Raw genomic sequence first — 27,279 nt, 5'->3', positions numbered from 1 at the left:
GAACCTTCAAAACAAGGGATACCAAGCTAGTGATGATTCTTTTTTAAGTTGCGTTCTCTAGACTGCTGTACACTAACAACCCCTTTTAAGGCAGGCGAAATTGCAGATCTAGACAATACACAGAGAATCTTCACTTCACGTACAAGTTCAGTTAAGCACCTTTTATTTATTTATTTATTTATTTATTTAAAAATTTGTGGACACATACAGAGGTACAAAAAATACAGAAAATAGCAGTATGCCAAAGCCACTTATACTATGCATAGCATTACGGGCTGGCTTAAAATTAACTTAAGATGAACTAAGCAATGATGACATCGGTGATAAAACTTTAATGTAAACAGATTACTATAAAGCACAAGTGAGTATTACAAAGACAGGTCATATGGTTGTATGCATTGTTGTACATTCAGTAGAATGGAGTATTCTGTTAGGTAGTGTATTTAAAAAAAAAAAAAAAAATAAAGTTAGATTGGGTTTTAGGTTTAACATTTATGTGATATAATTGTGAGAAACATTTAAGATATACAATTTATAAGGTTCAGTTATTCAGTATTTATTTGGTTTTGGGTGAGTAAGTGATCTTTGAGAAGAGACTTGAATTTATAAACAGGTAGTGTTTCTTTTATATTTACAGGTAATGAGTTCCAGATTTTAGGGCCTTTTATGTGCATTGAGTTTTTGCAAAGTGTGAGATGGACACGAGGAACATCAAAGAGTGATCTGTGCCTTGTGTTATGGTCATGTGTTCTGTTGAGGTTGGCAAGGAGATGTTTGAGGGGAGGGTTAATATCAGAGTTAAGTGTTCTATGTATGTAATAGGTGCAGTAATAAGTATGAATGTTTTGTATGGTGAATAGGTTTAGTGTATTGAATATTGGTGGAGTGTGCTGCCTATAGTGAGAATTTGTTATCATTCTAACTGCAGCCTTTTGTTGGGTAATTAGTGGTCTGAGATGGTTACTTGTTGTTGAGCCCCATGCACAAATTCCATAGGTGAGATAGGGGTAAATAAGAGAGTGATATAGGGCCAGGAGGGCTGACTGTGGAGCATAGTACCGTATCTTCGATAGTATGCCTAGTCTTGGAAATTTTCTTAGAAATTTGTTGTATATGTGTATGAAATTTGAGTCTATTATCAAGGTGGATTCCTAAGAATTTTCCCTCTGTTAGCTTTGTGATAGGTGATCCGTTTATCATTATGTTAAGAGGGACATCTGTAGCTCTGTTACCAAACTGAATGAAGTAGGTTTTGTCAATGTTTAGTGTAAGTTTGTTAGTCCTCATCCAGGTAGATATTTTCTGTAATTCTGTATTTACAGTATTGGCTAGCGTGACTGGGCTCGGGTGGGAGAAGACGTATGTAGTGTCATCTGCAAATAGTGTGGGTTTGAGTAATTGCGAAGCATTTGGTAGGTCATTTATGTATAGGAGAAAGAGAAGAGGGCCAAGGACACTTCCCTGTGGGACACCAACTGTAATTGGTTGTGCAGAAGAGTTTGCCCCATTTGCATACACATATTGGCTTCTGTTGCTGAGGTATGACTTGAGGTAGTTGAGGGAGTGCCCTCTTATACCATAGTGTGACAATTTTACGTGGAGCAAGTCATGGTTAACTGTATCAAAAGCTTTACGTAAGTCAATGAAGATCCCCAGTGGGACTTCTTTTTTCTCTATTGCAGTGTATATATGTTCTAGCATGTGTATAATAGCATCATTAGTATTTTTATTTGGCCTGAATCCAAATTGGCAGGGGTTGAGTATGTTTTGGGAGATAAGGTAGGAGTAGATTCGTTTATGAATTAATTTTTCGAAGATTTTTGAGAGAGGGTGTAAGTTGGATATTGGCCTATAGTTATTCAACTCTGTTGTGGATCGGGGTGACCCTTGCTATTTTGAGTACTGTGGGGAAGGTGGAGGATTCAATGGATTTGTTAAAGAGTGTTGCAATGATTGGTGATAGAACTTGTGACACTTTTTTGTATATAAAGGGTGGCAAGGTATTTAAATCTCCTGCCTTGTTTTTTAGCGTGTTGATAATAAGGGAGACTTCGTATGGGTTAGTCGGAGCTAGGAACAGTGTGTTCGGGTAGTTGCCAGTGAGGTAGTCATTTGGTGGGGTATCTGAGCTTGGGATTTTATTGGCAAGGTTTTGTCCTATAGTGGAGAAGAAGTCATTGAGTCTGTTTGCTGTTTCTGTTGGTGGGAGTTGGGGTTCATCTGATTTTGCTATTTTTATTTCGCTATTTCGTGATATCTTTTTTGTTCCTAGAATTTCTGATAGGGTTTTCCAGGTCTTTTTTATATCACCTCGTAAGTTGGATAATCTGTTCTCATAGTACAATTTTTTTGCCCTTCTTATCAGGCTGGTTAGGATTGACGAGTAACGTTTTGTTTGGTCTCTGGTTATGTGACCCATTCTGTACTGTTTTTCATATTGGTGTTTTGTATTTATGGATTTGAGAATGCTGGGTGTTAACCAGGGACTGTTCAGTCTCTTAGCTGTCATCTGTTTAGTTTTTTTAGGGCAGTGCTTGTTATAGAGGTATTGGGTCTTTTTTAGAAAATTATTAATACATTCGTCAATATCTGTATAGATTTCTAGCTCAGTGTGCCAGTCAATGTTTGCTAATGCTGTTGTGAAGTTATTAATGGCTGCCTCATTGTGAAGTCTGAAGGTGACTTTAGTAGTGTCTTGGGGTAATTTACCAAGAGTTGTTATGAGAAAAGTAGGGTAGTGGTCTGTGGTATTATCTGTAATTATGCCTGATTTTAAAGGGGATATGGTGTTGGTCCAGATGTGGTCAAGTAGGGAAACACTAGTCTCTGTAACTCTTGTAGGTTTTGTTACTGTTGGTAGCAACATACAGTTACTCATTGTGTTTGTGAATTCAGTAACGTGTGGGTCCTGGTCTTGCATGAGATTTATATTGAAGTCACCTGAGAGTAGTAAGTGATCTTTGTTCATGCGTGCATCAGTTATCATACTTCCTAGGTTTTGACTAAATTGGCTAATGTTTGACTGTGGAACTCTGTTTCAAATCCATTGACCTGTGCTCTTTGTAACACAGGCGAGAAAGAGGTATAATTTACAGAAATTACTCCCAACGAAAGTAAAAGGCTTGGCAGACGATGCAATATACCTTCAATGAAAAACGGGTGCCCTGAATATACAGAAAACACGTTAAGTGCAAGGGGGCCCAAGACTTCAACAACCACTCATCATACATTAGGCGCATTACCAGTAGACCCCTGACTGTCTTCAAGAGGGAACTGGATAGGTTCCTTAAGTCGGTTCCTGATCAGCCGAGCTGTAGTTCGTACGTTGAATTGCGTGCGGCCAGCAGTAACAGCCTTGTTGATCAGGTCTTGATCTACCGGGAGGCTTGGTCATGGACCGGGCTGCAGGGGCTTTGAAACTCGGAATGCTCTCTAGGTAGGTAGCCACCCACTATTTCCACTCAACCAGCCGCCGGCACCACCACACACCAGACCCGACCATACCACATACCCGTGACCACGAGGGTTCCTCTATCCTAGTGCAGGAGGCGGCTGTTGCTGGTGATGGGGTGCAAGGTTACATACATACCATAGTCTGGCTAAACTGACACTTGCAGGAAGTAATTTGTTTTACTTAAAATCCAACCACTGCTTTAAGGAGACGCAGTTGTTATATGTATTATATTTGTTCATCTTTCTAATATTACATTGCGATTATCATCGTTAGTAGCTAAAACGAGAGTAATCAGCTTTATAATATTAAATATTCATTTTCATCTTTCCCATTTTCATTATATGTATATATTTATATGATGAATTATTTTGGTAAAGAAATGGATCGTTCACCATGGATAACGACCAATTTGTTTGTGTGGCCCCACCTCTGCACTACTCGCCTGACGCGAGCTGACGTCAGGGGTAAGAGGTGTGGGTTAGGTAGTACTACACCTCTCTGGAGAAGGTCCTCTCTACTTACTCGTACTTTGATTGAGAAGATATCCAGCAGTATAGCATTTCTCTCAGCCTCTTCAAAGTAGAGTATTTGTGAAATCCACACCAAGTAAAATCTCTTAAGTGTTTAAGAGATGTCATTTATTAAGCTTGGATCGTCTCTGGTTAGAGACCATGTTACCTGTAGGTTACCTGGAGGTTATTCCGGGGATCAACGCCCCCGCGGCCCGGTCCATGACCAGGCCTCCCTTTATCAATTTCATATGTAAATACCCATTCAGTCAGAATGGAGGTAAATGTAAACGGTATACAAGTCTGTCAAGTGTTATTTCTATACTACAAGTAAAGGTACCATTTTAAAATACCTTATAGAATATTACGTAGATTACGTTGTATTAAATATCATATAAATCCTTATTACGATTTTCCACGAGTATATTAGATATTAAGCATCTCCTATACTCAGGCCAAATATATTACAAATTCTAAGGTCAATCGTAATAATAGGCCTTTCTTATTACACTGTCACAATAACTTAGGGTGTCAGTGAGACATAGTCCGACGATCCATTTTTTTCGCAATTCATTTTGCATGGATTTTGTGAGCTATTATACCGAATGACACTTATCAAAAACTTTCCCAATCTGTGTATATTACATTGGAATTTTATTTGTGATATGTTGTCCTATTATTATTAGTAGTACTAGTAGTAGTAATATTTTGAAAGGCACTAAATCCGAACAGTTCTACGGTGTGATCCCCTCAAGGAAGGTTCCTTGATGTTGGTGAGGGGCTCTTGATTTAGGGAATTGGATCTGTGCTCCAGTTCCCCGAATTAAGCCTGAATGCCTTCCACATCCCCCCCCCCCCAGGCGCTGTATAATCCTCCGGGTTTAGCGCTTCCCCCTTGATTATAATAATAATAATCTACGGTGTGATATCACAGGGTTAGTGAGGTTGGGATTTAGTGTGGGTCTAAAATTAATGAGAGATGCAAAAATAGGACTTTCAGCGAGGCCAGTATATCGGTGCGTTGCTGATTTCGAAAATGAATTTGCACACACACACACACACACACACACACACACACACACACACACACACACACACACACACACACCCTTATATATATATATATATATATATATATATATATATATATATATATATATATATATATAATGCTAAATAGATAAAGCTGGTCAGTTATCAAGAACATGTTTGATTTTTTTTTTAAATTTTCTCTTATACATTTAAAGATAATTTTTTTCATTTATGTTGATATAAAAAATAAAGCTTTTGTGCGAAAAGAACCTTAGGAAACTTACCTAACCTTATTATAACAAGCGCAGTTTAATTTAGCATAATCCAACTAATTATAAGTTTACAGTAATTTAATAATAAACACCGAAATATATTTTCTTCGTTAAATTCAGAATTATTTTTGCGAAAGTATTGCATACAGAAATTTTCGCTTGCTTTATATAATATATATATAATCTAATAATAGAGGTTGAATCGATAGCTGGGTCTGGCAATCCTCGCAGGGAGGCATGGGTGTCAGAGTGGTGTATCCACGTGCGAGTTGTCGTAGATTTGTATTAAATCAAGCGTTCTAAACACGCTTGTCACTGATGGAAAGAAAGTGGTCATAAACCAAGGTGCAGTGTGATGGAAAACAGTTTGTTGTGCTCTAACTCTAACCAACGTTGTTGCCAGCGACTTTTTCATTACTGAGACTGAAAAATAGTCCGAGAAAGGATCTCCCTCCTCCTCCATGTAGAAGATTGGTCCTGAGTAGCTGTTCGAACGGCCGAGTTGTCACTTACCCTGAGCATCTGCGTCTAGAAATCCAGTAAAAAAAAACAGACCATGGTTAGTGGTCTTAGATGCACTGGAAGATGAGCAATGCAGGTGTAATATACATAAATTTTGTAGTATACATAGATGTAATCATGGTATAATAGCACGTGGAATGCGTTCAGAAGGAATAACTGGCAAAGTGGTCAGATGGAATTTAAATTTACTAACTAATCCGATGCAGTGGGTAATAAGTTAAATCACAAGCTGCCACACTGGAAAGCTGTTTCTCAAGGCACAGTACTCCCAGTTCTCTCTCTGTTCTCATATCCTGCATAGACATTACTCATAGTACTGTATCATCTTTTGCAGACTATACTCTTATTTGTACCTGAGTGGCACCCACTGACGACACAAATTACCAAGCTGATATTGCCCAGGTCTTTTAGTGGGCCATAGAAAACAATATGGTGTTTGAGGACAAATTTCATATACTCCGCTACGGAAAAAATTAAAAAAAAAAAGAAAAAAATATAAAACTAAAACCACTCGGTAAAGTGGAAGAGAAATGTGAGGCATTAGTAATATGTCCGATCTTATGAGCGTTGAATAATTACAGGAGTAATGTCATAAACGCAAGGAAATTTATAAGCTGGATAGCTAGAACCTTCAGAACGAGAGATACTTAGCCAATGATGTCACTTAGGCTTTCTTAACTGGAATCACACAAGCAGCCCATTAAAATTACTTAACACTGGAGCAAGAGGCTTGGCAGACGGTACAAAAAATAGTGAAAAACGAGGTTGCAGCGAGTACAGAGAGATGACTCAATAAGTGTAAAGGGACTAAGATTTTTCAACACCCTGTCTTCCTACATAAAGGTAAGCACCAACAGAACCCTGGCTGTCTTCAAGAGGGATGCTGGTAAGTTGTTCAGGTTAGGGCTTGAACAGCAGGACCGCGGTGTGACTAGCACTAACAGCCTAAATGATCAAGCTATCAACCTGGAGGCCTAGTGTGGGACCGGGCGTCGGGGGTAGTGACCCTCGTAATCATGTTCCAGTAACCACTAACAACATACAAACCTACACGTGTCACAATAGAAAAAAAAAATATTGATTGAATAATGATACCACTAATGTTAAGCAAACCGCCGTTCACGTCTCCACTTCTGCCAGCACTGCCTTGATAACCACGCCACCGCCGTGGTCACGGCAGTTTTGTCAGTCAGTGTGGCGTGTAGTAAATGTTTTGACATTGTAAATTGTCTACCCATTGTGAAACACTTCTACATGACTTTGTAGATATTACCATGAGTGAGGGCTGAGAGATCCTCGTTCTATATAATGGTTGGTTACTACACGTGAGCACTTTCGCTCGTTGTCGCTGGCTGCTTCTGCTCTCTCTTCCCCTCCCAGAGATGGTTCATTAACTGGTGCCTAGGGTGTGTCGGTGCTACCTGTGACGCTGGACATGTGATAAATTTCTCTGCCCGTAGAGGTTGAATTTCCCAAACGTGCTAAGAGTTCTAGTGCAGTGGTCCTTCATACTTTTCTTATTACTGGGAGGGTTTAAAATTTCATTTGTATTCCATGGCATACAGGTGAGGAATATTTATCACAATTAACACATGATTATTATTTATTATTATTATTATTATTATTATGGGGGAGCGCTAAACCCAGAGGATATACAGCGCATGTGGGGGGCGGGGGATGGAGGGCATTAAGAACATAAAGGAACACTGCAGCAGGCCTACTGGCTCATGCGAGGCAGGTCCAAGTCTCCTACCGGCTTAAGCCAATGCCCCAACCTAGTCAGGGCAGGTCACATTCGCTTAAGGAAGGAACACGACAACTGACCTAGTAGCACAAGCTAATCAGGTCCAGCTCACACCCACCCACACCCACTCGTGTATTTATCTAACCTATTTTTAAAATACACAACGTTTTAGCCTCAATAACTGTACTTGGGAGTTTGTTCCACTCATCCACAACTCTATTACCAAACCAGTGCTTTCCTATATCCTTCCTGAATCTGAATTTTTCCAACTTAAAACCATTGCTATGAGTTCTGTGTAGGCTAGATATTTTCAGCACGTTATTTACATTCAGGCTCAAATCAGGGAACTGGAGCACAGATCCCATTCCCTAGATCAAGAGCCCCTTACCAGCATCAAAGAACCACCCTTGAGGGGAATTAACACATAAAAGATGCTAAAAGGACTGATTTTAAAAATGCCGTTCTTACGAGATCAGGGTAGCCGTTAATTTGTACTAAATTTTCCAGGCATTACTTATATGTTTCCCACCTTCATTCCAAGAAGTGCAGTTTGAGGAACGTAATTCATTCCTAATAGTTTAGGTGTTTAACTGGATTGGTATGAATAATGAAAGTTCAGTATGCATACGTTCTTCAGATCTGAAATTTTGCATGCTTTAAATGGGGTCTGTAGTGTACATCAATATCATTGACTTGGCATCTCATATTTTGAAGGTTCTCCTGGTCTGCAAGAAAGCATTCAACACAGTACTCCATCCACTTGAAATCAGTTATGGGTCAACTACAGTATAAGGCTCAAAAGGCTAGAAACTAGTAGTGGCAGTCAGCATAGCTCAAGAGCAGGGGCAGGAACTAAATACACATTATGGCCTGGTTTACTGAACACTGTTGCTTTTTGCTGTCATTGGCCAAGTGTAGTCCATGGTTGAGTGGAGTTACATAATGTGTTCTTGGCTTGTTTTATCAAGGGAGGAGGTTGGTGTAGTAGTTGGTGTTGAAATATTCTGCGAGGTTACTAGTGAGGCATGGAGGTGGTTGGTGAGTGTAGTGATGGCAGTAGAAAGCAAGTAAGGGTGTAATAGTGGTGGGGGTGTAGTATAATACACCTTTACAACAAGACTTTTATTCTGACTACATGTAGTAATTTGTAAATTATGTTTAAAATTTGATCAGCCATTTTATTGGTTGTGGATGTTATGTATTATTATAGAGTACAATACTATAGGTACAGTACAACTCGTTACACTATAAAAAGATAGGCACCTCAAGCTTGTCTGTAAGAGAATATTAGGAAGAATGGGGAAATATGATTTATGGCTTTAATGGTGATTAAGTTGTGTTTAGGAAGTTAAATATCTTGAATTTGATACTTGAAACAATTATGGGGTGACTGGATAAGCCAGAAAGCTTTGGTCAAATGACCAATAGCTCCACTGAGTGAATCATTATTTGATCCTTACCAGGAGAAATTTTTCCATTTTTCCTCACAAGGAAATACAACCACTACTGAAAAGCAGACACATATATATGGTATCAGTTTATTATCTTTCATCATTTTGTGGAAGATACTAAAAGTACCACCTACATTTCTCTGATAGATGATACTCTAATTCAACTTTGTCAAAACAGATGGTGTCTGTAATACTTTTTTTTTTTTTCAATTGATGATTATAGTTTGATATCACATTGTGATCATTGATAAATATTTCTGCATGCACAAACTATATCACACCAACTGTTGCAAATTACTACTATACCCACAGGAAACAAGTGTGTATGTATGTATTGTGAAATACTCTGCTTACCCCTTTTGAAATAATGTAGTTGAACCCTGGAATCCACATACAACATTCTTAATCGACTATGCATTTTTAATAAAGATGATTTCGTGGATAGCTCAAATTATTCACACACTTTCTTGGTGACCAGTGTCTGGTTGCTTGGCACACGACCCCTCAGTTAAAAACATAAAGATTTCATTTAAAATGAGCTCACTCTTTCTTATCAGTGTCAGTATTTAACAGATTAGAGATGGCCAAAAATATTTTAGTATTATAATTCAAACGTGTGGAATTTCCAAATATCCGTGGCATTGTGATTCCTGTCACCTCCAGGAACATAACCCCACAAATTATGGGGATTGAAAGGTATTTCGTCTTTGTAAGGATAACTACAACATTACACAAATAACCCGCACATAGAAGAGAGGAGCTTACAACGACATTTCGGTCCGACTTGGACCATTTACAAAGTCACACTTTGTTAATGGTCCAAGTCGGACTGAAACGTCGTCGTAAGCTCCTCTCTTCTATGTGCGGGTTATTTGTGTATTGTTCAAGTCATGGTATTGTGCCTTTTTGTTATTTAACTAAAACATTGTACAGTCAGATACTTGTTCATTCAAGTTTCTTCATTCGACTAATGATTATTCCTTCTTTACAGGCACATGTTAAATTCCCGCCAGATTATCCCTATTCACCACCTTCCGTCCGATTCCTGACTAAAGTTTGGCATCCTAATGTTTATGAGAATGGCGACCTTTGTATCTCTATCCTACACCCTCCAGTGGATGATCCTCAGAGTGGGGAGCTTCCGTGTGAGCGTTGGAATCCTACACAGGTAAATTACTTTTTGTTAGATTGCACTGTTTGTGCTGTTATTTGCCATTATACAACATTGCATGTTAGTGAAATTGCCTCATTATGTTCAGGATTTTGTTGGGCCCAAGAAAATGTGTGTGAAAGCCATCTTTAATGCATTGTTTCCTCTAGGAGTTTTTCTTACTTTTATTTCTTCTGATTAAATGCAAATAGACAAACTTCACACTCAACCTGCATTCTCTGGAGATTAACATATGGGCATTTACACTTTATTTTGAGATATGCTGCACCCCATTGAATAATAAAAATGCTCTTGGATGATATTACAGTATAAGAAATTAAAATTAATTCAAAATTAATATACACCGAAGATATGAAGGAATTATTATAAAATTACTTTAGCAAACCTTTTAGGAAATGTAAAAGTTGAATGACTTGAATAGGTATGTTTTTGTGGCATTTGGCAGGCCATATCTTTAAAAATTAATAGGCAGAGAGTTTTGGATGACATACTATAATTTTTAGCTATAACCATTCTATTCTTTAAAACTATTATGATTATTAAGGACAGTATATCTCATAGTATGCATAATACCAGTGGTAGTAGGCTAGTTGAACTGGTAGTGGACTAGTGTATCCCTGGTTGGACAAGTGTTAGGTCCCCTTTTGAGTAGGGAGTCTTAAAGAGTAATGTGTTCCTTTATTGGTAAACGTGCTTGCGAAGCCAGTGATCAAGCCAGAAGTGTGGAGATGAGGGGCATCTTGTCTCTAGCAAGCTGTGTCTGAGAGACTGAGTGGATCACCAAAGTTCCAGGTTGAGCCAACAAGAGTGCTGTCTACAGGAGGGGCAGTGCTAACTCATACAGTAAACTTGGAGAGCATACAGTGCCCTTGATGAGTTAAACGCAAAGATGGAACATGCCTACTTACTAGCTTTACACAGCTCGACAAGCTACCCGCATCGTCATCAACACTTGACAGAAACGTGAAAAATTATGCAAAGCTAAGGTAAGGTTGGTATGGCATTAAAGTTAAATAAAATGAACAAAAACAGACATTCAGCCCATGTCAATAATAAATGCAACCTAACAACAACTTGCAGTCGTCTCACAAGAAATGAATTATCAACATATACTCTGATCAAATAATATTAATGTATACAAAATGAAGTGTGAAAAACATTTACCATGTAAATGCAAGGCTAAAGAAACATATGCCATGAAAGTAAAGTATATTGCTGAAAAAATTGTTTGCAGAAAATAAAGTACAAAATAAAAGTGGGTTTTCTTTAATGCAACAAAAACGTATAAACAGCAAATCACCTGGTATCTAAGTGACTTTGGACACCATTATAATGTATTACACTCAACAACACTATGTAATGATTATACTCATATTTTATTTGGTGATGTCGCCCAGTTAAAGATGAATTTATCTTCAATGGTGTTATATTGGTAGTTCTTGTAAGTTGTCGAAAGTATTGTATACTGAAGCATAAGAAATGGAGTTGGTAGCTTATTGCCTGTGTGGAATGCAGAATGTACTAATTGTACTTAAAAATGTTGCAAAAGTGCTATGTATGGTAGCAAGTCACAAATACAAGTTAATCTTGCTACTCTCCAATCATAAACATAAATCTTCCGAGGCTTGTCAGGTAAAATCAAACCTGTGTGTGTGGAGATTTATTTGTACTTTCTATTTAGAATTACAGTTGGATGGAAATGGGGGAGTCGGGGAAGTAAATAGGTACACATTTTTTACCTATGTACCTCATTTTCCATTTTTTGTGTTCAGTTTCTGATTTAATGGTGACATTAGTTGTGATAGGAGTGAATGGAGACAAATAGTTTTTAATACTTGACATGCTGTTGGAGTGTGAGCAAAGTAACATTTCTGAAGGGATTCAGGGAAACTGGCAGGCCGGACTTAAGTCCTAGAGATGGGAAGTACAGTGTCTACACTCTGAGGGAGGGGTGTTAATGTTGCAGTTTTATAACTAGTGTAAAGCACCCCTCTGGTAAGACATTGATGGAGTGAATGATGATGAAAGTTTTTCTTTTTCGGGCCACCCTGCCTTGGTGGGAATCGGCCGATGTGTTAATAAAAAAAAAAAAATTAGTTATCTTTGTTGAGTTTCTACCAGTCGGCTATGATTTTGTTTCCTCTGAGATAAAAATCAACAGTGGTATACTGTTTTTTTTTTCCTGTATATAATCAGTGATGGAAATGGAAGGAGCAAGATGTATGTAAGTACACAGTTGTGTTCTTTGATGCGAGGTGTATGCTGGAAGTTTGTTGTACTGCAAGACATGCTATGATGCAGAACTTAATATTTATATGTTTAAGATTACAGTAACAAAGATTTAATGGAATATTTTAATTAGCAACACAAACAGTGGATGTCAATTAAGGTAGCCTCTTCAGAATAAATTTCTGAAAGATTAGGTACTATGTGCTGTACCTACCTACCTCCCTACTTGTTGTGTACTTATGGGTTCCAGGGGTCATCAACCCTGCATCCTTTTTGCAGTACAAGATTATTTTACATGAACCCTAGCATACAGTAGAATGAAGTGCATCCTGGTGAGAAAGAGTGTACTTGTGAAGATTTAATGGAGTAAATTATTTAAAAAAAGAATAGGCTCCTCTGAAAGAATAATTTATTTGTGCAGAACTGTTGAAGTCCTTAAATGATATGATGGAAGTGGTTTGAAAATAAGTGAAGAATAAAATCTTGGTAATTGTCTTCATTAACATCCCATTCTACATATTATACATCTGATATTAGCACAAATTCTAGAAACTGAAATAATAATAAATGAAACAAAATGCCCATGTACATAGCAACTATCCCTCATTCCTGGAATGCATTATTCATAAAGAAATATAGAATTAAATAAGCGCAAATACTTGGTGTTCATTGGAAGAGCTTAGATGTCATAATTGTGGCCAAGTTTTGAGGGTTCTTACCTGGTAGCTCAGCCAGAGGCCAGATTTTCCTGTTAGATGCCTGTTTAACCCTTTCAGGGTCGAGAGCCCTCTCCTAAACTCGTTCTCAGGGTCGAAAATTTTTCGGAAATTTTTTTTTTTCTTATGAAATGATAGAGAATCTTTTCCCAATCATAATGACACCAAAAGTATGAAATTTTATGGAAAACTTACAGAATTATGCTCTCATGAAGTTAGCGGTCTAGACGATGTTTACACATCGGCGATTTCGCCCACTTTGAGCCCTATTTTCAGTCATTTCCAGTGTACTAGTCGACAAAAATCATATCTATTTCTCTTGAACTCCATTTTTTCTATCGAATGAGTACAAGAAACTACCCATTTACTGATTTCAACTATCCAATAAAGTGGTCAGAAATTGGCAATTTTGCCAATTTCACATAAATTTCAGAAGATGCCAATTTCCAAATAGGGTCCAGAATAAACAAGACAGACATTCCTGGCACTAAAATAACATTTTCTCTGTTCATTAGTCACGTACCCAGGCCCCTATTACATCTCTTTTGCTTTCCACTTTGAATTTTTATTCACAAAAAAATAGAAGATTTACAGTTATGCAGACTACTGCATTAGTGTAGAAATGGTATAAATAATATCGGCGCACTTGTGAAAGAATATTAGACTCGCCAGTTAATGTGTGTTGGATGCTTGGCATGATTTGCTTAGTTTTGAACTTTGGTAAAAATCGAACATTTCTGCTACTTTGAGCTCAATTTCAAAGAACTTTTCTTTATGAAACCAATCAAAATCATCTCAATTTCTATAATATGTCTTCCATTCTATAAAATGAGACCAAGAAAACTAAAATACAACCATAAATACCATACGAAAATACACTGCAAAGTCGTTGTTTTAAACCAAAAACACGGTACTTTTTTTTTCCTCATTATGCACTGTGTGCTGCAGGATTTTTTTTTATACTGTGCACACTGACCGCATAGACCCATTCTTTCATATGTAGGCCTACCAGCTTTCTCTCACTAGATTTGAAGGCACTAGAATTTAGGCGTACTAGTACGTCAATAACCCTGGTGCGTAAGCTGTACTAGTACGCCGGAAACCCTGAAAGGGTTAATCGAGCTATTGCTGTTAGCAGCCCATTTACCTGCATAGCCATCACAGGCGCAATCCCAGAGTCGTTTAAAGAGGGCACACTCAATTCCTCTTCACGAAGTAGGCAGAAAGCAATGGCACAAAACTACAGACCAGTAGCGCTAATATCGCATATCTTTAAAGTTTTTGAGTGCTGAGATGCCAACTTGTTGATTTTATAGAAAATTACAAACTATACAACCAAAGTGAGCATGATTTTGGAGCAGGATATTTGTGCTTATCACAATTATTAGATCATTATGACAAACTTGCTGAGGCATGGGAAGAAAAACAGAATGTAGATGTGGTCTACACAAATTTTTAAATTTGTCATATGCTACTATAGCGATACAGTAGCCTCTGAAATAAGATCATTGAGTATAAGAAAAAAGTAGAAAAATGGATATTCAGATTTTTAACAGTCAGATCAGAGTGGTAGAAAACTAAAACAAATTACAGTTTTAACAGAGTAAAAAGTTAAGTAACCTAAGGTACAGTCCTAGCACCTTCATTGTTTCTCTTCCTCATGGCAGACAGCATGGAGAGAATGGAGAGCTCAGAATGAGCATGGGATTCAAAATGCAGGCAGATCATCTGTTAGACTGAAAGGAACATATACCGTACTGTAAAAAGACTTAAGAATGGTGTCAGACGACAAATCATTTAGATAACAATAAACCAAATGCAATAAAGGCCATGAAAATGATAGGATGGATTAGAACTTATAAAATGGGTCATTCAAATTATGGCACTATTGAAATCATTTGTGTTCTTATGTCTCTGATATAGTTAGCCCTTGTGGTTTAGCACTTCTTTTTGATTATAATAATAATAATCTGATATAGTTCTGTGCTCACTTCATCTTTAACACTTTGACTGTCGCAAGCCCCTTTCTGAAACTCATTCTATGTCACAATTTTTTGGAAAAAACAAATTTTTTTTTCTTATGAAATGATAGAGAATCTTTTCCCGATGGTAATGACACCAAAAGTACGAAATTTGGTTGAAAACTCGTGGAATCATGCTCCCGCGAAGTTAGTGGTCTTGGCGACATATACGCATCGGTGATTTCGCCAACTTTGAGCCCTGTTTTTGGCCAATTCCATTGTTCCAGTTGACCAAACTTGTATCTATTTCTTTAGAACTCCATTTTCTCTATCAATAGAGTACAAGAAACCGCCCATTTACAGATCTGAACTACCCAGTAAAGTGGTCAGAAATTGGCAATTTGGCCAATTTCACGCAAATTAAAAAAAGATGCCAATTTCAAAACGGGGTTCAGAATAAACAATGTAGACATTCTTGGCACTAAAATAACATATCCTCTGTTCATTAGTCACATCTCTAGGCCTCTCTTATATTACTATTGCTTTCTATTTTTATTTTTTATTCATACAAAAAATATAAAATTTACTGTTATGCAGACTACTGCATTATTGTAAAAATGGTATAAATAATATCAGTGCACTAGTGAAAGAATATTAGACTCCCCAGTTGATGTGTATTAGACGTGTGGTGTAATTTGCTTACTCTTGAACTTTGGTAAAAATCAAATATTTCCACTACTTTAAGCTCAATTTCAAGGTCGTTTTCTTTGTGAAACTAATCAAAATCATCTCTATTTCTGTAATATGTTTTCCATTTCATCACATGAGACCATGAAAACGAGAATACAACAATAAATACTTTACGAAAATACACCTCAAAGTCGGCGTTTTAATCCAAAAAAAAGTCTTTTTCTTTCTCATTATGCACTGCGTGATGCAGGATTTTTTTATGTGGTGCACACTGACCACACAGACCCATTCTCTCACATGTGGGCCTACCAGCTTTCTCCTGCTTTATCTGAAGCCGCTAAAATTATTGAGTATACATGTATATACGTCCGAAACACTGGCTCGTAAGATGTATATATACGACCAGAACAGTCGAGGGGTTAAACTGCTTGTATTCATTGCTATGGTAAAACACATTATGATAAATTATTCTCAGGAAAAAATGTTCAGAGACATTTTTTTTTTTTTTTTTTTTTTTTTTCAACAAGTCGGTCGTCTCCCACCGAGGCAGGGTGACCCAAAAAAAAGAAAGAAAATCCCCAAAAAGAAAATACTTTCATCATCATCATTCAACACTTTCACCACACACACACATTATCACTGCTTTTGCAGAGGTGCTCAGGATACAACAGTTTAGAAGCATATACGTATAGAGATACACAACATATCCCTCCAAACTGCCAATATCCCAAACCCCTCCTTTAAAGTGCAGGCATTGTACTTCTGTCCTTTAAACATTCTAACTTATATTTTTAGATCCCATAATAATGGTGCTTCTCTAAGCAACTACTGTGCAGCATATGCTATAAATGTACAGTAATTATTTTCTTATGAGAGGTGATCAAGGAATTAAGACAATAAGCATAAATTCATGACACTTAGAGATGGTGCATAGAAGATGGCAAGGTATCATGTAATATGTCACAATGGTTGTTTGTAAATATTGTCCTGTATGTTAATATATCCAAGTAACTAATCAATAAAGCCTAGTTAAATTTAGAATTACCAGTATATACAGTATTAATATCTGAAAGTATTGTTTATTGCTTTTTTTCTTAAGAGCTTTTTTTCATAATGTGCCTCCTGTTAAAATTCCATATTTCAGAATGTGCGCACAGTGTTGCTATCTGTAATTTCTTTGCTGAACGAACCTAATACTTATTCTCCGGCCAATGTGGATGCTTCCGTTATGTACCGTCGCTGGAGGGACTCTAAGGGCAAGGATAAAGAATATGAAAATATCATCAGGTAATTTTTTATACCAATATTAATTTTTATTGGATGGCTAGTGAGTTGCAACAACTGATGTTTAGTCCTTTGTGTTATGTAGTACAGACATTGGTCAACATTGGATTGGGTTTATTTTGGCTGCTTTGTTTTTAATTTTTGACATTTATGCTACAGCATCCTGACTAAGTACACTGTGATAGTTGATTTGATTTATGCAGATTGTAGCACTATGCAAAAAAAGGAATTTTCATTTAGTTTTTGTCATGCTTCTGGATTCCATAAATGAATATTTCTTTGCAGTTTCCTCTGCAAGCTTGGTTAACCTCTCTTCCAGTCATATAAAACCCAGCCAGGCTCGTCTTTCCAAAGCTGCTTCAGACAGCAACATGACCAACATGTAAGATGCATAAACACACATTGGAGGTGACAGATGGCAACAGGTTGCTCCACCACACTTAAGAAAGTGAAAGGGAAGACTATTCTTCACTACTTCCCATGCATTTATCACAGATATTCATAGAAACGTGAGTGAAATGTGAAAAAGCTAATTTTGAAATATTTTGTGAAAAGAATATATTTATTTTTTATGTGAAGTGATAAGCTATTTTGGTCAATATGCACAAGGAGGGGTGGAGGCTCGATCTCCCATCCTCTAAACATAAGATGGATATACTATCCAACTTCACCAATCGGAGAATTGACCAAGACAGAATTAAAAGGAAACTTGGATATTCCTTGGAAAGTGGTTCTTAACATTCTTAACTGACACCAGTGCATGAAAACATTGAATTTAGAAATACACAAGATATATAAAATGTTCCACTGAGAAAGCCTACAAGATAAAAGAGAATATTGAAGAATGTACTGAAGAAAAGATTATTAAATTGCTTAAAATTGAGCATAATCTACACACATACCAGCATATAGCAAAAGCTAAAACACATATCAGATGATAGAGGCACAAAGAAATTCAAGAAATTGCAAAACATCCTAAATACTGTATTTTTGCACAGTTCAAATCAGAAAACACTTGGCACTAGAATTTGGTACAATTCTCCAAGGAGGTTCATGCGTGGATGACAAAAGAAAGAATGGCATGAATTAATGTTCAGTCCACTAAATGACAGAAGAGTTGAGGATCCAGCATCTGAAAGGAATAATTAGAAAAGTTGGCAGATAACTTTCTAACAAATAGAACACAGCAGTAGTGAACAAAGAATTAAAGCTCTGTACTTCAAGGCACAGTACTCTGTCTAGTTCTCTTTCTCAGTCTTGTATTTAACATACAGATATGTAAATCACAACACCAAATCATCCTTTGCAGACAATAAAAAAAATTTGTATGGGAGTAACTTCAGCTACTATGAAAATTTTTTTGATACTTCTACACTTCTGCTGCTAACACTGCTGTTACCTCTGCCGCCGCTGTTGCCGCCGCTGCTGCTGCTGCTGCTGCTGCTGCTGCTGCTGCTGCTGCCGCTGCCGCTGCTGCCGCTGCTGCCGCTGCCGCTGCCGCTGCCGCCGCCGCCGCCGCCACCTCCTCCTCCTCCTTTACTACTGTTGCTGCTATTACCTTTACTACTACAACCACTTATTCTGCATCCACCACCGCTACTACTACTGTCACTACCACTCCCTCCTCACCTCACCCCTTACAACATAGTTTTTAAGCCATCTCTACTTGTCCTGCCCCAGTTGTAATTTGACAATGGTCCAGGGTTGACCAAAACAGTTATATTCCTAGGTACAGGTTTTTGATGAATTGTTCCAGACATGGTATTGACGTTTTATTCTTTCAAGAGTGTCTCATAATATAAAAAAGTGTAAAGTTCTTAAAAACAAATGCTCATTCTGCAGGACACGTCACCGCTGCAGTCCAGCTCTCATATTTTGGTCAAATCTTTTGAATGCCAAATGGCGAATTTTTCTTGTCTTTTGTAAAAAAAATTTTGGGTTTTAGATATCGCTCCATATTTGCATTTTAAATTACAAACTCTGGATAATTCCAGATAAAAGAATTTGAAAAAGAATGATTTAGTTTTACTGTAATAATAAAATGTATCTTTTATATACTTTTGTATTTTCTTATTTTTATGTAACCTAAGATTTTTTGTGCCGCTGCTCATACATTGCACAGTTTGTCTTGTGTAAAGGAAAAATGTTCATTTTATATACCCACACTCTATAATACCAGCAGCTACAATAAATAGTAACCACCTACTCTAAATTTCAGTGTACATATCTTGTTTAAAATTTCATGCTAAAGTATACAGTACTGTAGGCATGTTACTTTTTAGTACAGTGGACCCCCGGTTAACGATTTTAATCCGTGCAAGAGGGGTAATTGTTATGCGAAATAATCGCTATGTGAATGAATTTTCCCCATAAGAAATAATGGAAATCAAATTAATCCGTGCAAGACACCCAAAAGTATGAAAAAAAAAATTTTACCACATGAAATATACATTTTCCCACACACAAAGAGAAGGATACATGCACAATAGTAGAGTAGTACATGCACAGTATATATTGTACATGTACTACTCTACTAAATGAAGAATAAATGACACTTACCTTTATTGAAGATGCAGCAATGACTGATGAGACACTGTGTCCTGGGAGTGCCTTTTCCTCCTGAGTACTGTAGGTCCTGTTTGGCATATTCTTCCAGAACAGGCCTTATCACACTGTGTATGCCACTACGATTCTTAAATCTCTCAAACCAACCTTTGCTGGCTTTAAATTCACCAATATGAGCACTAGTTCCAGGCATTTTTCCCTGTTCACCTGGGTGTTAGTCGACTTGTGTGGGTTGCATCCTGGGAGACAAGATTAAGGACCCCAATGGAAATAAGTTAGACAGTCTTCGATGACACTGACTTTTTTGGGTTATCCTGGGTGGTAAATCCTCTGGGGTTAATTGTTTCTTGGTATTCTCAATAAGCCACACCAACAACGGTGCTACAGCAGCAGCAGCAGCTGACAGTGCAGCAGCAGCAGCAGCTGACAGTGCAGCAGCAGCAGCAGCTGACAGTGCAGCAGCAGCTGTACCACCAATAGTAGCGATGGTTGATTGGGGTTTATTATACAACCTGGCCAGCTCGGAGACATGCACTCCACTTTCATACTTATCAATGATCTTTTTCTTCATCTCTATTGTAATTCTCACCCTTATTGCTGTAGGGTTGGCACTAGAAGCTTTCTTGGGGCCCATGGTCACTTATTTTCCAGAAAAAGCACCGAAAACACTGTAATAATACGAAATATTCCGATTGTATGCTTGGATGTTACCGCGGAGGCTGGCTGGTAAACAATGCCACCGGCGGAACATGTGAGCGTGGCTCAGGCCGCACATTGGACGCGTCTCGGACGAAAATCGGTAAGCGGGTTTTTAAGCGGTATGTGAGGCAAAATTTTTGCAATTAAAGTAAGCGGTATGCGAAATAATCGCTATGTGATGCCATCGTTATGCGGGGGTCCACTGTATTTTATTTACTGTATACAATGTTTCAAGTGGACATTTAACTTATCAGTGCAGCTATATTAAGTGTCTTAAATTCACATTCTGATATAATGATGGTAGTATAGCAGTACACTACTGATAGCTCTGAAATGCTACACATACGTAATGATTTCGACAGCTATACTATACAGTACCTTCACATTGCTATACGTATTTGTATACAGCAACGTCCTTGAATAAATCATACCACGGGCGGGATAGAACTTGCAATCAGAGAGACCCTGCAACTGATCGCAGGTTCTATCCTTGCCCGTGGTATGGTTTGTTGGCAATCGTGTCATTACGATTTCGTGAGTCCTAGAATAAATCCTTATTCTGATTCATTTAATGGAATAATTTTATTATTTTTATCTACAGGAAACAGGTGATGTCATCTCGTAGTGAAGCAGAGCGTGATGGAGTGGTAGTGCCACTTACGCAAGAAGATTATTGTATCAAGACCAAGGTTAAGCCAGATACTGAGCCTGTAGATATGTATGATTTCTATGATGACGATTATGACATTGATGACGATGATGAAGATGACGATGAAGAACTATCCGATAATGGTGAGTGATATGTTTATATTTTAAAAGCTAAATATGTAGTGGTAATTGCATGTTTGGGAATACAGTAGTTACAAGGATGACAGATGTACTATGACTGTTTTTCTTTTTCACAATCTTACATAAAGCTTCATAGTCATCTGTTGATACAGCTACTCTCATATCTAAGTACAATAGCTCTGCATTCATTATCTTTAAACACATTATTACCATTGGTGGAAAAAAATATAGCAATAAAACTTATTTTTATTACATTTCAGGTGAAATGTAATAATAAAAGGCCTTTTGTTGGAAATGTCTTCTTCCACTAGTTGTTTGGCTCACTACCATACTCCAACTACAGTAAAACCTTGATTCAAGAGACTAGGGGGTAGTAATGGAGACTGGTGGAGATGAGATGGTCATACAAGATAGTTACACTCCATAAAGGTGGTACTAAAACAATTGCAAAAATCTATAGAGCTCAAGACCCCTCTGCCAGCCAAATTAGGAACATACCCTCCAGCCATATTCACTACCACATCATCCATGTTGTTTTCCTCCCTGTTACCTTGACAGTCATGATAGTCTGTCTACCCAAGGCATTAGCCACTAAAAATGAATTTGAGAAGTCATCCATGCTTTGTATTTCAATTTGCTGTAGTATAACCAAAGGTCTTTAAATATATTTCTTGTATTTTTATCATATGTAACCATAATGTGCTGGTTAAAATGCCCAGTATTAGAGATATCTCCCTTCTGTGTTTACACTAGATTTTTTAATTCATTTAAATTTTTTTTTTTTTAAATCCTAGTCTGTAAAATATATTTAATTTTTTTTAATGAACTATACAAGGCTACCCATTTGTCCATTTTAATAACTCCCATTGAAGTTGCATTTTCATACTTTGTAAGACTGTAGCTTACTACTTTTCAGTTACATTTTATTTATTTAACCTTCCTTTGTATGTGAAAAAGACATTATTCTTTTTGATATAAACTGCATATTGTCTTGTTCACATAGTTGCCAGTATATTTTGCCATTGGTACACATCTTCCTTTCTTTTTGTTTATTTTATCACTGTGACCCTTCAAGGAAGGTATACCACTGTGACTCTACGAGGAAGGTGCCTCGATATTGATGAAGGGCTCTTTATCCAAGGGATTGGAGCTGCCCTCCTGTTTCCTCAGATCAAGTCTAATTATTGTTCATTCCCCTCGTGCACTGTAAAACCCAAGTGGGTGTAATGCTTCCTTGTGAATACATTACTGTGATGATTCATCCTTCAGTAATGTGCTTTACATTGTAACAAGTCACTTTTGGCTGACAACTTGATAAATAGGCATTTTCTCCTAATTATTTCTAGACATTACACTAGTTTTTTCTTATTTTTTCAGATATTGATGATGGTGATGACAGTGGAAATGGTGAATCGTGATAGGCTGGTATCAGGAGACACTGGAGGGTGGTTTAGTTGCTGGCCCGAATGCTTAAACGTCCCTAGAGTAATAGAAAAAAAAATCAGACAAACATAGTTATTGTTCACATTGCATTGGTCTATCAGCTATGAAAAGTGGATTCTGCAGAACCTGCCAACTCTTAAGCAGTTATTTAAGAATTCGGGCAGAAAGTAAAGTGAAGTCCAAGGTAGTGGCACCCAATTTCCCCCTCACACATCACCCATTGTTATCACTACCACATTGGCCCCATGCATCTCATGAATCCTTGATCACATGTGCATGTGAAACCAGTGCAAGCATGTAAATTAGTGACCATTAATTTACTGTCGCTGATTTATGGCGTGACTTGGACGACGTACATCCACAATTGCGTTGCTCTTTGATCGCGTTCACTTGTGAATATGACAACTCTCAACCACCCACATTTCAGGCGATGTGTGTATGCTGACTGATCTTCAAAGTCATCATCACTTTCTATGGTAACAAGAATTCCTGCTGTTGTCAGAGCGAGTGTGATGTATGAGTTCATTTGCGTTTCTGAAAGATCACACAATATCTCTAATTTTTTCTAGAGTATATTAATAATTTATTGAAGAAGACAAGTGCTGTGAGTTCATTACAAAAAAAAAACTTATTTTTGTCTTTCTTGCTTAGTGGCAGTATGGGGCCAGAAATTGCAGAGCAAAATTTCGTTTAGATTTTGTGTATGGCATATGATATTTGTAAATAAAATTGGTTTTATTAATTTATCACATATACCCAATAAGCCTAAGCCAATTTCTAGTAATGAACATTGATATAATTGACATTATTGCTACATATTGCAAAAAAAAAAAAAAAAAATTAAACCGGCCTTCAACTAGAGAAAACATGTATATTGTTTGTAATTTTGTTGGTGGCAAATATGGCAATCACCACTTTAAGGTTGATTTGAACTTGAGATATCATTGGCAACTCAGCCTTAAAGATCTTGAGCCTGGATAACAAGCATAGTGTATTCTGCAGTGTTGCCATGGGCAGCTTTGCAAGCAACAAAGTGAATTACTTGATATTCCATTTTTTTCAGTTAAATTTGCTTGGAGCTTATTTTGTAAGGCAAGGCTCAAAGATTATTTTCTATTGCCATTAACTAAATTTTGCAAATGTGAGAAGATTGGGGTCTTGATGCAGGATTAGATTAACCTTTTGAGGTAGTTTAGATTGATGTGAATTATGTGATCTGGAAAATTGTCATAATCTCTGAAAGTTCTTGTTACTCAAATTTTTTGACAATAATACTGTTGTATGAAAGCTATGTACTTTATTTCTTCTCACAAATAATAATTCCATCCAAACTGAGGGATATAATTTTCCATCATGTACAGTTATTAAAAGGAAGTTTAAAATATTTACATGGAAGATGTTTATCTCTTTCCTTAATTATCATTGCCTTCAGATATGTGCTATTTACTCTGATGTGTGTAATTTTCTTGCAAATGCCATTTTGAGTTTCCCCTCGCTATTATCACTTTGAATTCAAATTTGATAATGCAGATTTGAGTTAATTAGCTGAGATAGCAAGGTGAAATTTTATGGTCTCAAGGATTCGTATAGTTTGTACACAAGAAAAGAGCAGATGAACTGGGATGAATATAAGAAGGATTCATTGTACATAACTCATTGTCATATTTATAATCACCTTTTCTGTGGACTATGATAGGAGGTATGTTACCATAATTGGAAAAATTTAATTTCCTTTATGCAGTCTTTAAGTGCCAGAGTTATCTATGATATTTCTACAGCTCAAGATACACGAAAAGATAAATGGAAGAAGCACATGAGAGCTCTCTCTCCAGTAACACCTCTTGCTAATATAGGCTGATATTTGCTCACTTACGTTTCTTTAATCTCAGTTGTACTACTCTACTGTGGCTTTACAAGTCAAACTAAACAAAAGAAGAAAAAAAAATAGCCTATTTTAAGATAGCACGAGTACCCAATTTCAGATATTGATGTTTTTTCTATTAATATTTTGTAGCAGAAGCTGTATTTAATGTTATTTTTGTATAGTCTTATGACAGGAGGTATTCTTAATGGCACTTTCAAGCGACCTCATGCAAGAATATGTACCAAGTATTTCAGCAACATTTCAGGTATTTTGTTTGTAGTGCATATATTTCAGTTACAAACAATGCTCTACCTATTGTCATTAACAGCATCACAAAACTAATATGAAAGCCAGAGTTTTATCATTTTCAGTTGCTGAATAATTGTCCCTCAACAAAATGCTGTATGGAGCTGGATACAGACTGCTGCACTTTTGTATGGTTAATTGTAAGGATTGCAGGCTTCGTTTAGTGTAATAAAGATATTGTTACAAGGCTTATTGTTTTCTATATTTATTCCCATATATACTGTAGTGTATATCCATGTTTTTGTTAATCTAATAAAGAAAAATGCAACTGTAAAGCAGCACACCTGAACTACATGCCTGTCTCGCTGACAAGGAAAACAATGGAGAAAAATCCTGTATATCAAGTCTATTAACCTAGAAGGATGTAATTAAAACTGTTCAAGAATAAAATGGATGGGTGGATTGCATTTACTGTAATTAGATTTTTAACATTTTTTATAGGCCCTTAAGAAAGGATAATCTAGAAATTATAAAAAACAGGAAACGTAAGAGGCAAACTTTCACAGCAGATGAGACTTTGAATGGAAAGGTGCAGGCGAAGTGCCTGCACTAAGGTTTTTCTACAGTACAAATGGCTTGCCAAAAGGAACTATGAAAATGTTTGCATGTGATATAGCCCTATGCAAGATGAGTAATAAAAGTTTATATCCCTACAAGACCTGGACATATTGAACAAGTATGAAATGGATGATGGCATTTAATGTGGATAACATTAATAGAAATTGAGTCCAGTGAAAACAGACCTCACAGAATACAAATTGTATAACAAACCACTTAAAGCATCAAACAAAGGGACCTAGTTGTTGACTACGTCAATAAATATGAATGGAAAATTAGCACACATTACTTAAAATGTGAGGCTCCTCTGTGACATTAGCTATTTTATAAATAACATTTAGGTATGAGGATGGAGACGAAGAACATTATCTGTGGAGGTAAAGAGGGAAATGGATGTGTAGTGTTACCAACACACATGGTTGTGACTTGCAGTGAGGAGGAGGCTGGAGGCAGTGGAGGTGTCATGTCTGAGGGTAATGTATGGTGTAAATATACAGAGGATTTGTAGCTTGGAGATTAGGAGGTGCCGAGTTACTAAAGTATTATCCGGAGTGCTGAGGAAGGGTTGTTGAAGTGGTTTGGACATTTCGAGGGGATGAAGCAAAATACACTTGGATGATGCATAAATCTGGAATAGGGGGAAGGCGGGGTAGGGGTTGCCCTAGGAAAGGTTGGACAGAGGGGGGGTAAAGGAGGTATTTGTGTGAAAGGGGTTTGGACATCCAAAAGGTGTATATGAGCATGTTAAATAGTGAGTGGAGGCAAATGGTTTTTGGGATATGACAAGCTGTTGGAGTGAGAGCAAGGTAACGTTTTGTGAAGGGAATTGGGGAAACCGGTTAGTCAGGATTGGGTCCTGAAAGTGGAAAATAGTGCCTGCACTTTGAAAGATGGGTGAGGATATTTGCAATTTGAAGGGGCATCTGAACTGTAGTATCGTCATGCCTCTGGCAAGCCAGAGATAGAGTAAATGATGGTGAAAGTGTTTCTTTTTTGGGTCACCCTATCTCAGTGGGAAACAGCCAGAGCATTAAAAAAAATACTGAAAAAGTTCACAAATGTTAGACCAAAACTGGTATGCACTGATCGTATAATATCTACACCTAAAAATAAAGAGAAGATAGAAAAATGTCCAAAGATGAATTATTAAATGGTTCTTAGAACTACAAAACATGACCCCTCAAGGAAGGTTCCTTGATGTTGGTGAGGGGCTCTTGATTTAGGGAATTGGATCTGTGCTCCAGTTCCCCAAATTAAGCCTGAATGCCTTCCACATCCCCCTCCCCAGGCACTGTATAATCTTCCCCCTTGATTATAATAATAATAATAATACAAAACATGAGTTAAGAAAGGTTGACAGCATTAGATTAGTGTTTAGTTATGATGATGAAAGCATTAGTTATGTCATGATTGATAAAAGGAAAGACATGATAACCACATTCAAGATTATAAAAGGATTAGGAATTAGCTAAGGCTCCTACCCACATTAACTGGCAGAACAAGAGGTCATAACTACAAATTAAAATTACAGAGAAAATGCTGGAAAGCCTCTCCAAAATAAACTCCTTGAAGAAGGTAGGGGATTCCTTGCCACAGTAAAGGGGCTCTTGATCCAAAGGATCAGACCTTTTCTCCCCATCCCTTGAATCTAAATACCCAAATTCTCCCTCTCCTGTTGGCCTCATTAAGTGGGATAGTTCCTCTTTTGTGAAATTTAGCTCCTAGACAAAACTAGCTTCTGTCGGCCTGGTCACAGACCAGGCTGCAGGGGCACTGAGCCCCAAAACCCTCTCCAGGTATACTCAGGCCAATGGAACTTGGATCATCTTAAAGGCATGTCGGGTGACCCTTGGATGAGACAAAGGATGGCCCATCTGGCAGGGCTTCTGATGATCCTACCTGTGTATTCAGGAGTGGCAACAGAAAGTGTATAACTCCTGGTGTTTTCTGGTTCTCCTGCTGTCATTACTAACTGAAAGATGACTACATAGTTAATGTTCTTGTTTAGGTAAGCACTTTT

At 37.3% G+C, this 27,279-nt stretch overlaps 1 protein-coding gene across 1 annotated transcript in view; it reads left to right on the top strand.

Moving 5' to 3' along the window:
- Positions 1-24,889, top strand: part of LOC128697369 (ubiquitin-conjugating enzyme E2 R2) — a 110,152-nt gene extending 85,263 nt beyond the window's left edge. The window contains exons 4-7 of the mRNA XM_070093876.1: positions 9,976-10,152; positions 16,896-17,038; positions 20,901-21,091; positions 22,466-24,889. Of these exons, the coding sequence (XP_069949977.1) occupies positions 9,976-10,152; positions 16,896-17,038; positions 20,901-21,091; positions 22,466-22,506 (552 nt within the window). The 3' untranslated portion in view covers positions 22,507-24,889. The remainder of the gene's footprint in view (positions 1-9,975; positions 10,153-16,895; positions 17,039-20,900; positions 21,092-22,465) is intronic.
- Positions 24,890-27,279: the final 2,390 nt, after the last annotated feature.

Source organism: Cherax quadricarinatus, chromosome 44 (assembly GCF_038502225.1).
Source record: "Cherax quadricarinatus isolate ZL_2023a chromosome 44, ASM3850222v1, whole genome shotgun sequence".
Classification (NCBI taxonomy): domain Eukaryota; kingdom Metazoa; phylum Arthropoda; class Malacostraca; order Decapoda; family Parastacidae; genus Cherax; species Cherax quadricarinatus.
The sequence above is the reverse complement of the archived record's forward strand: the minus strand, read 5'-3'. Positions and strand labels throughout refer to the sequence as shown.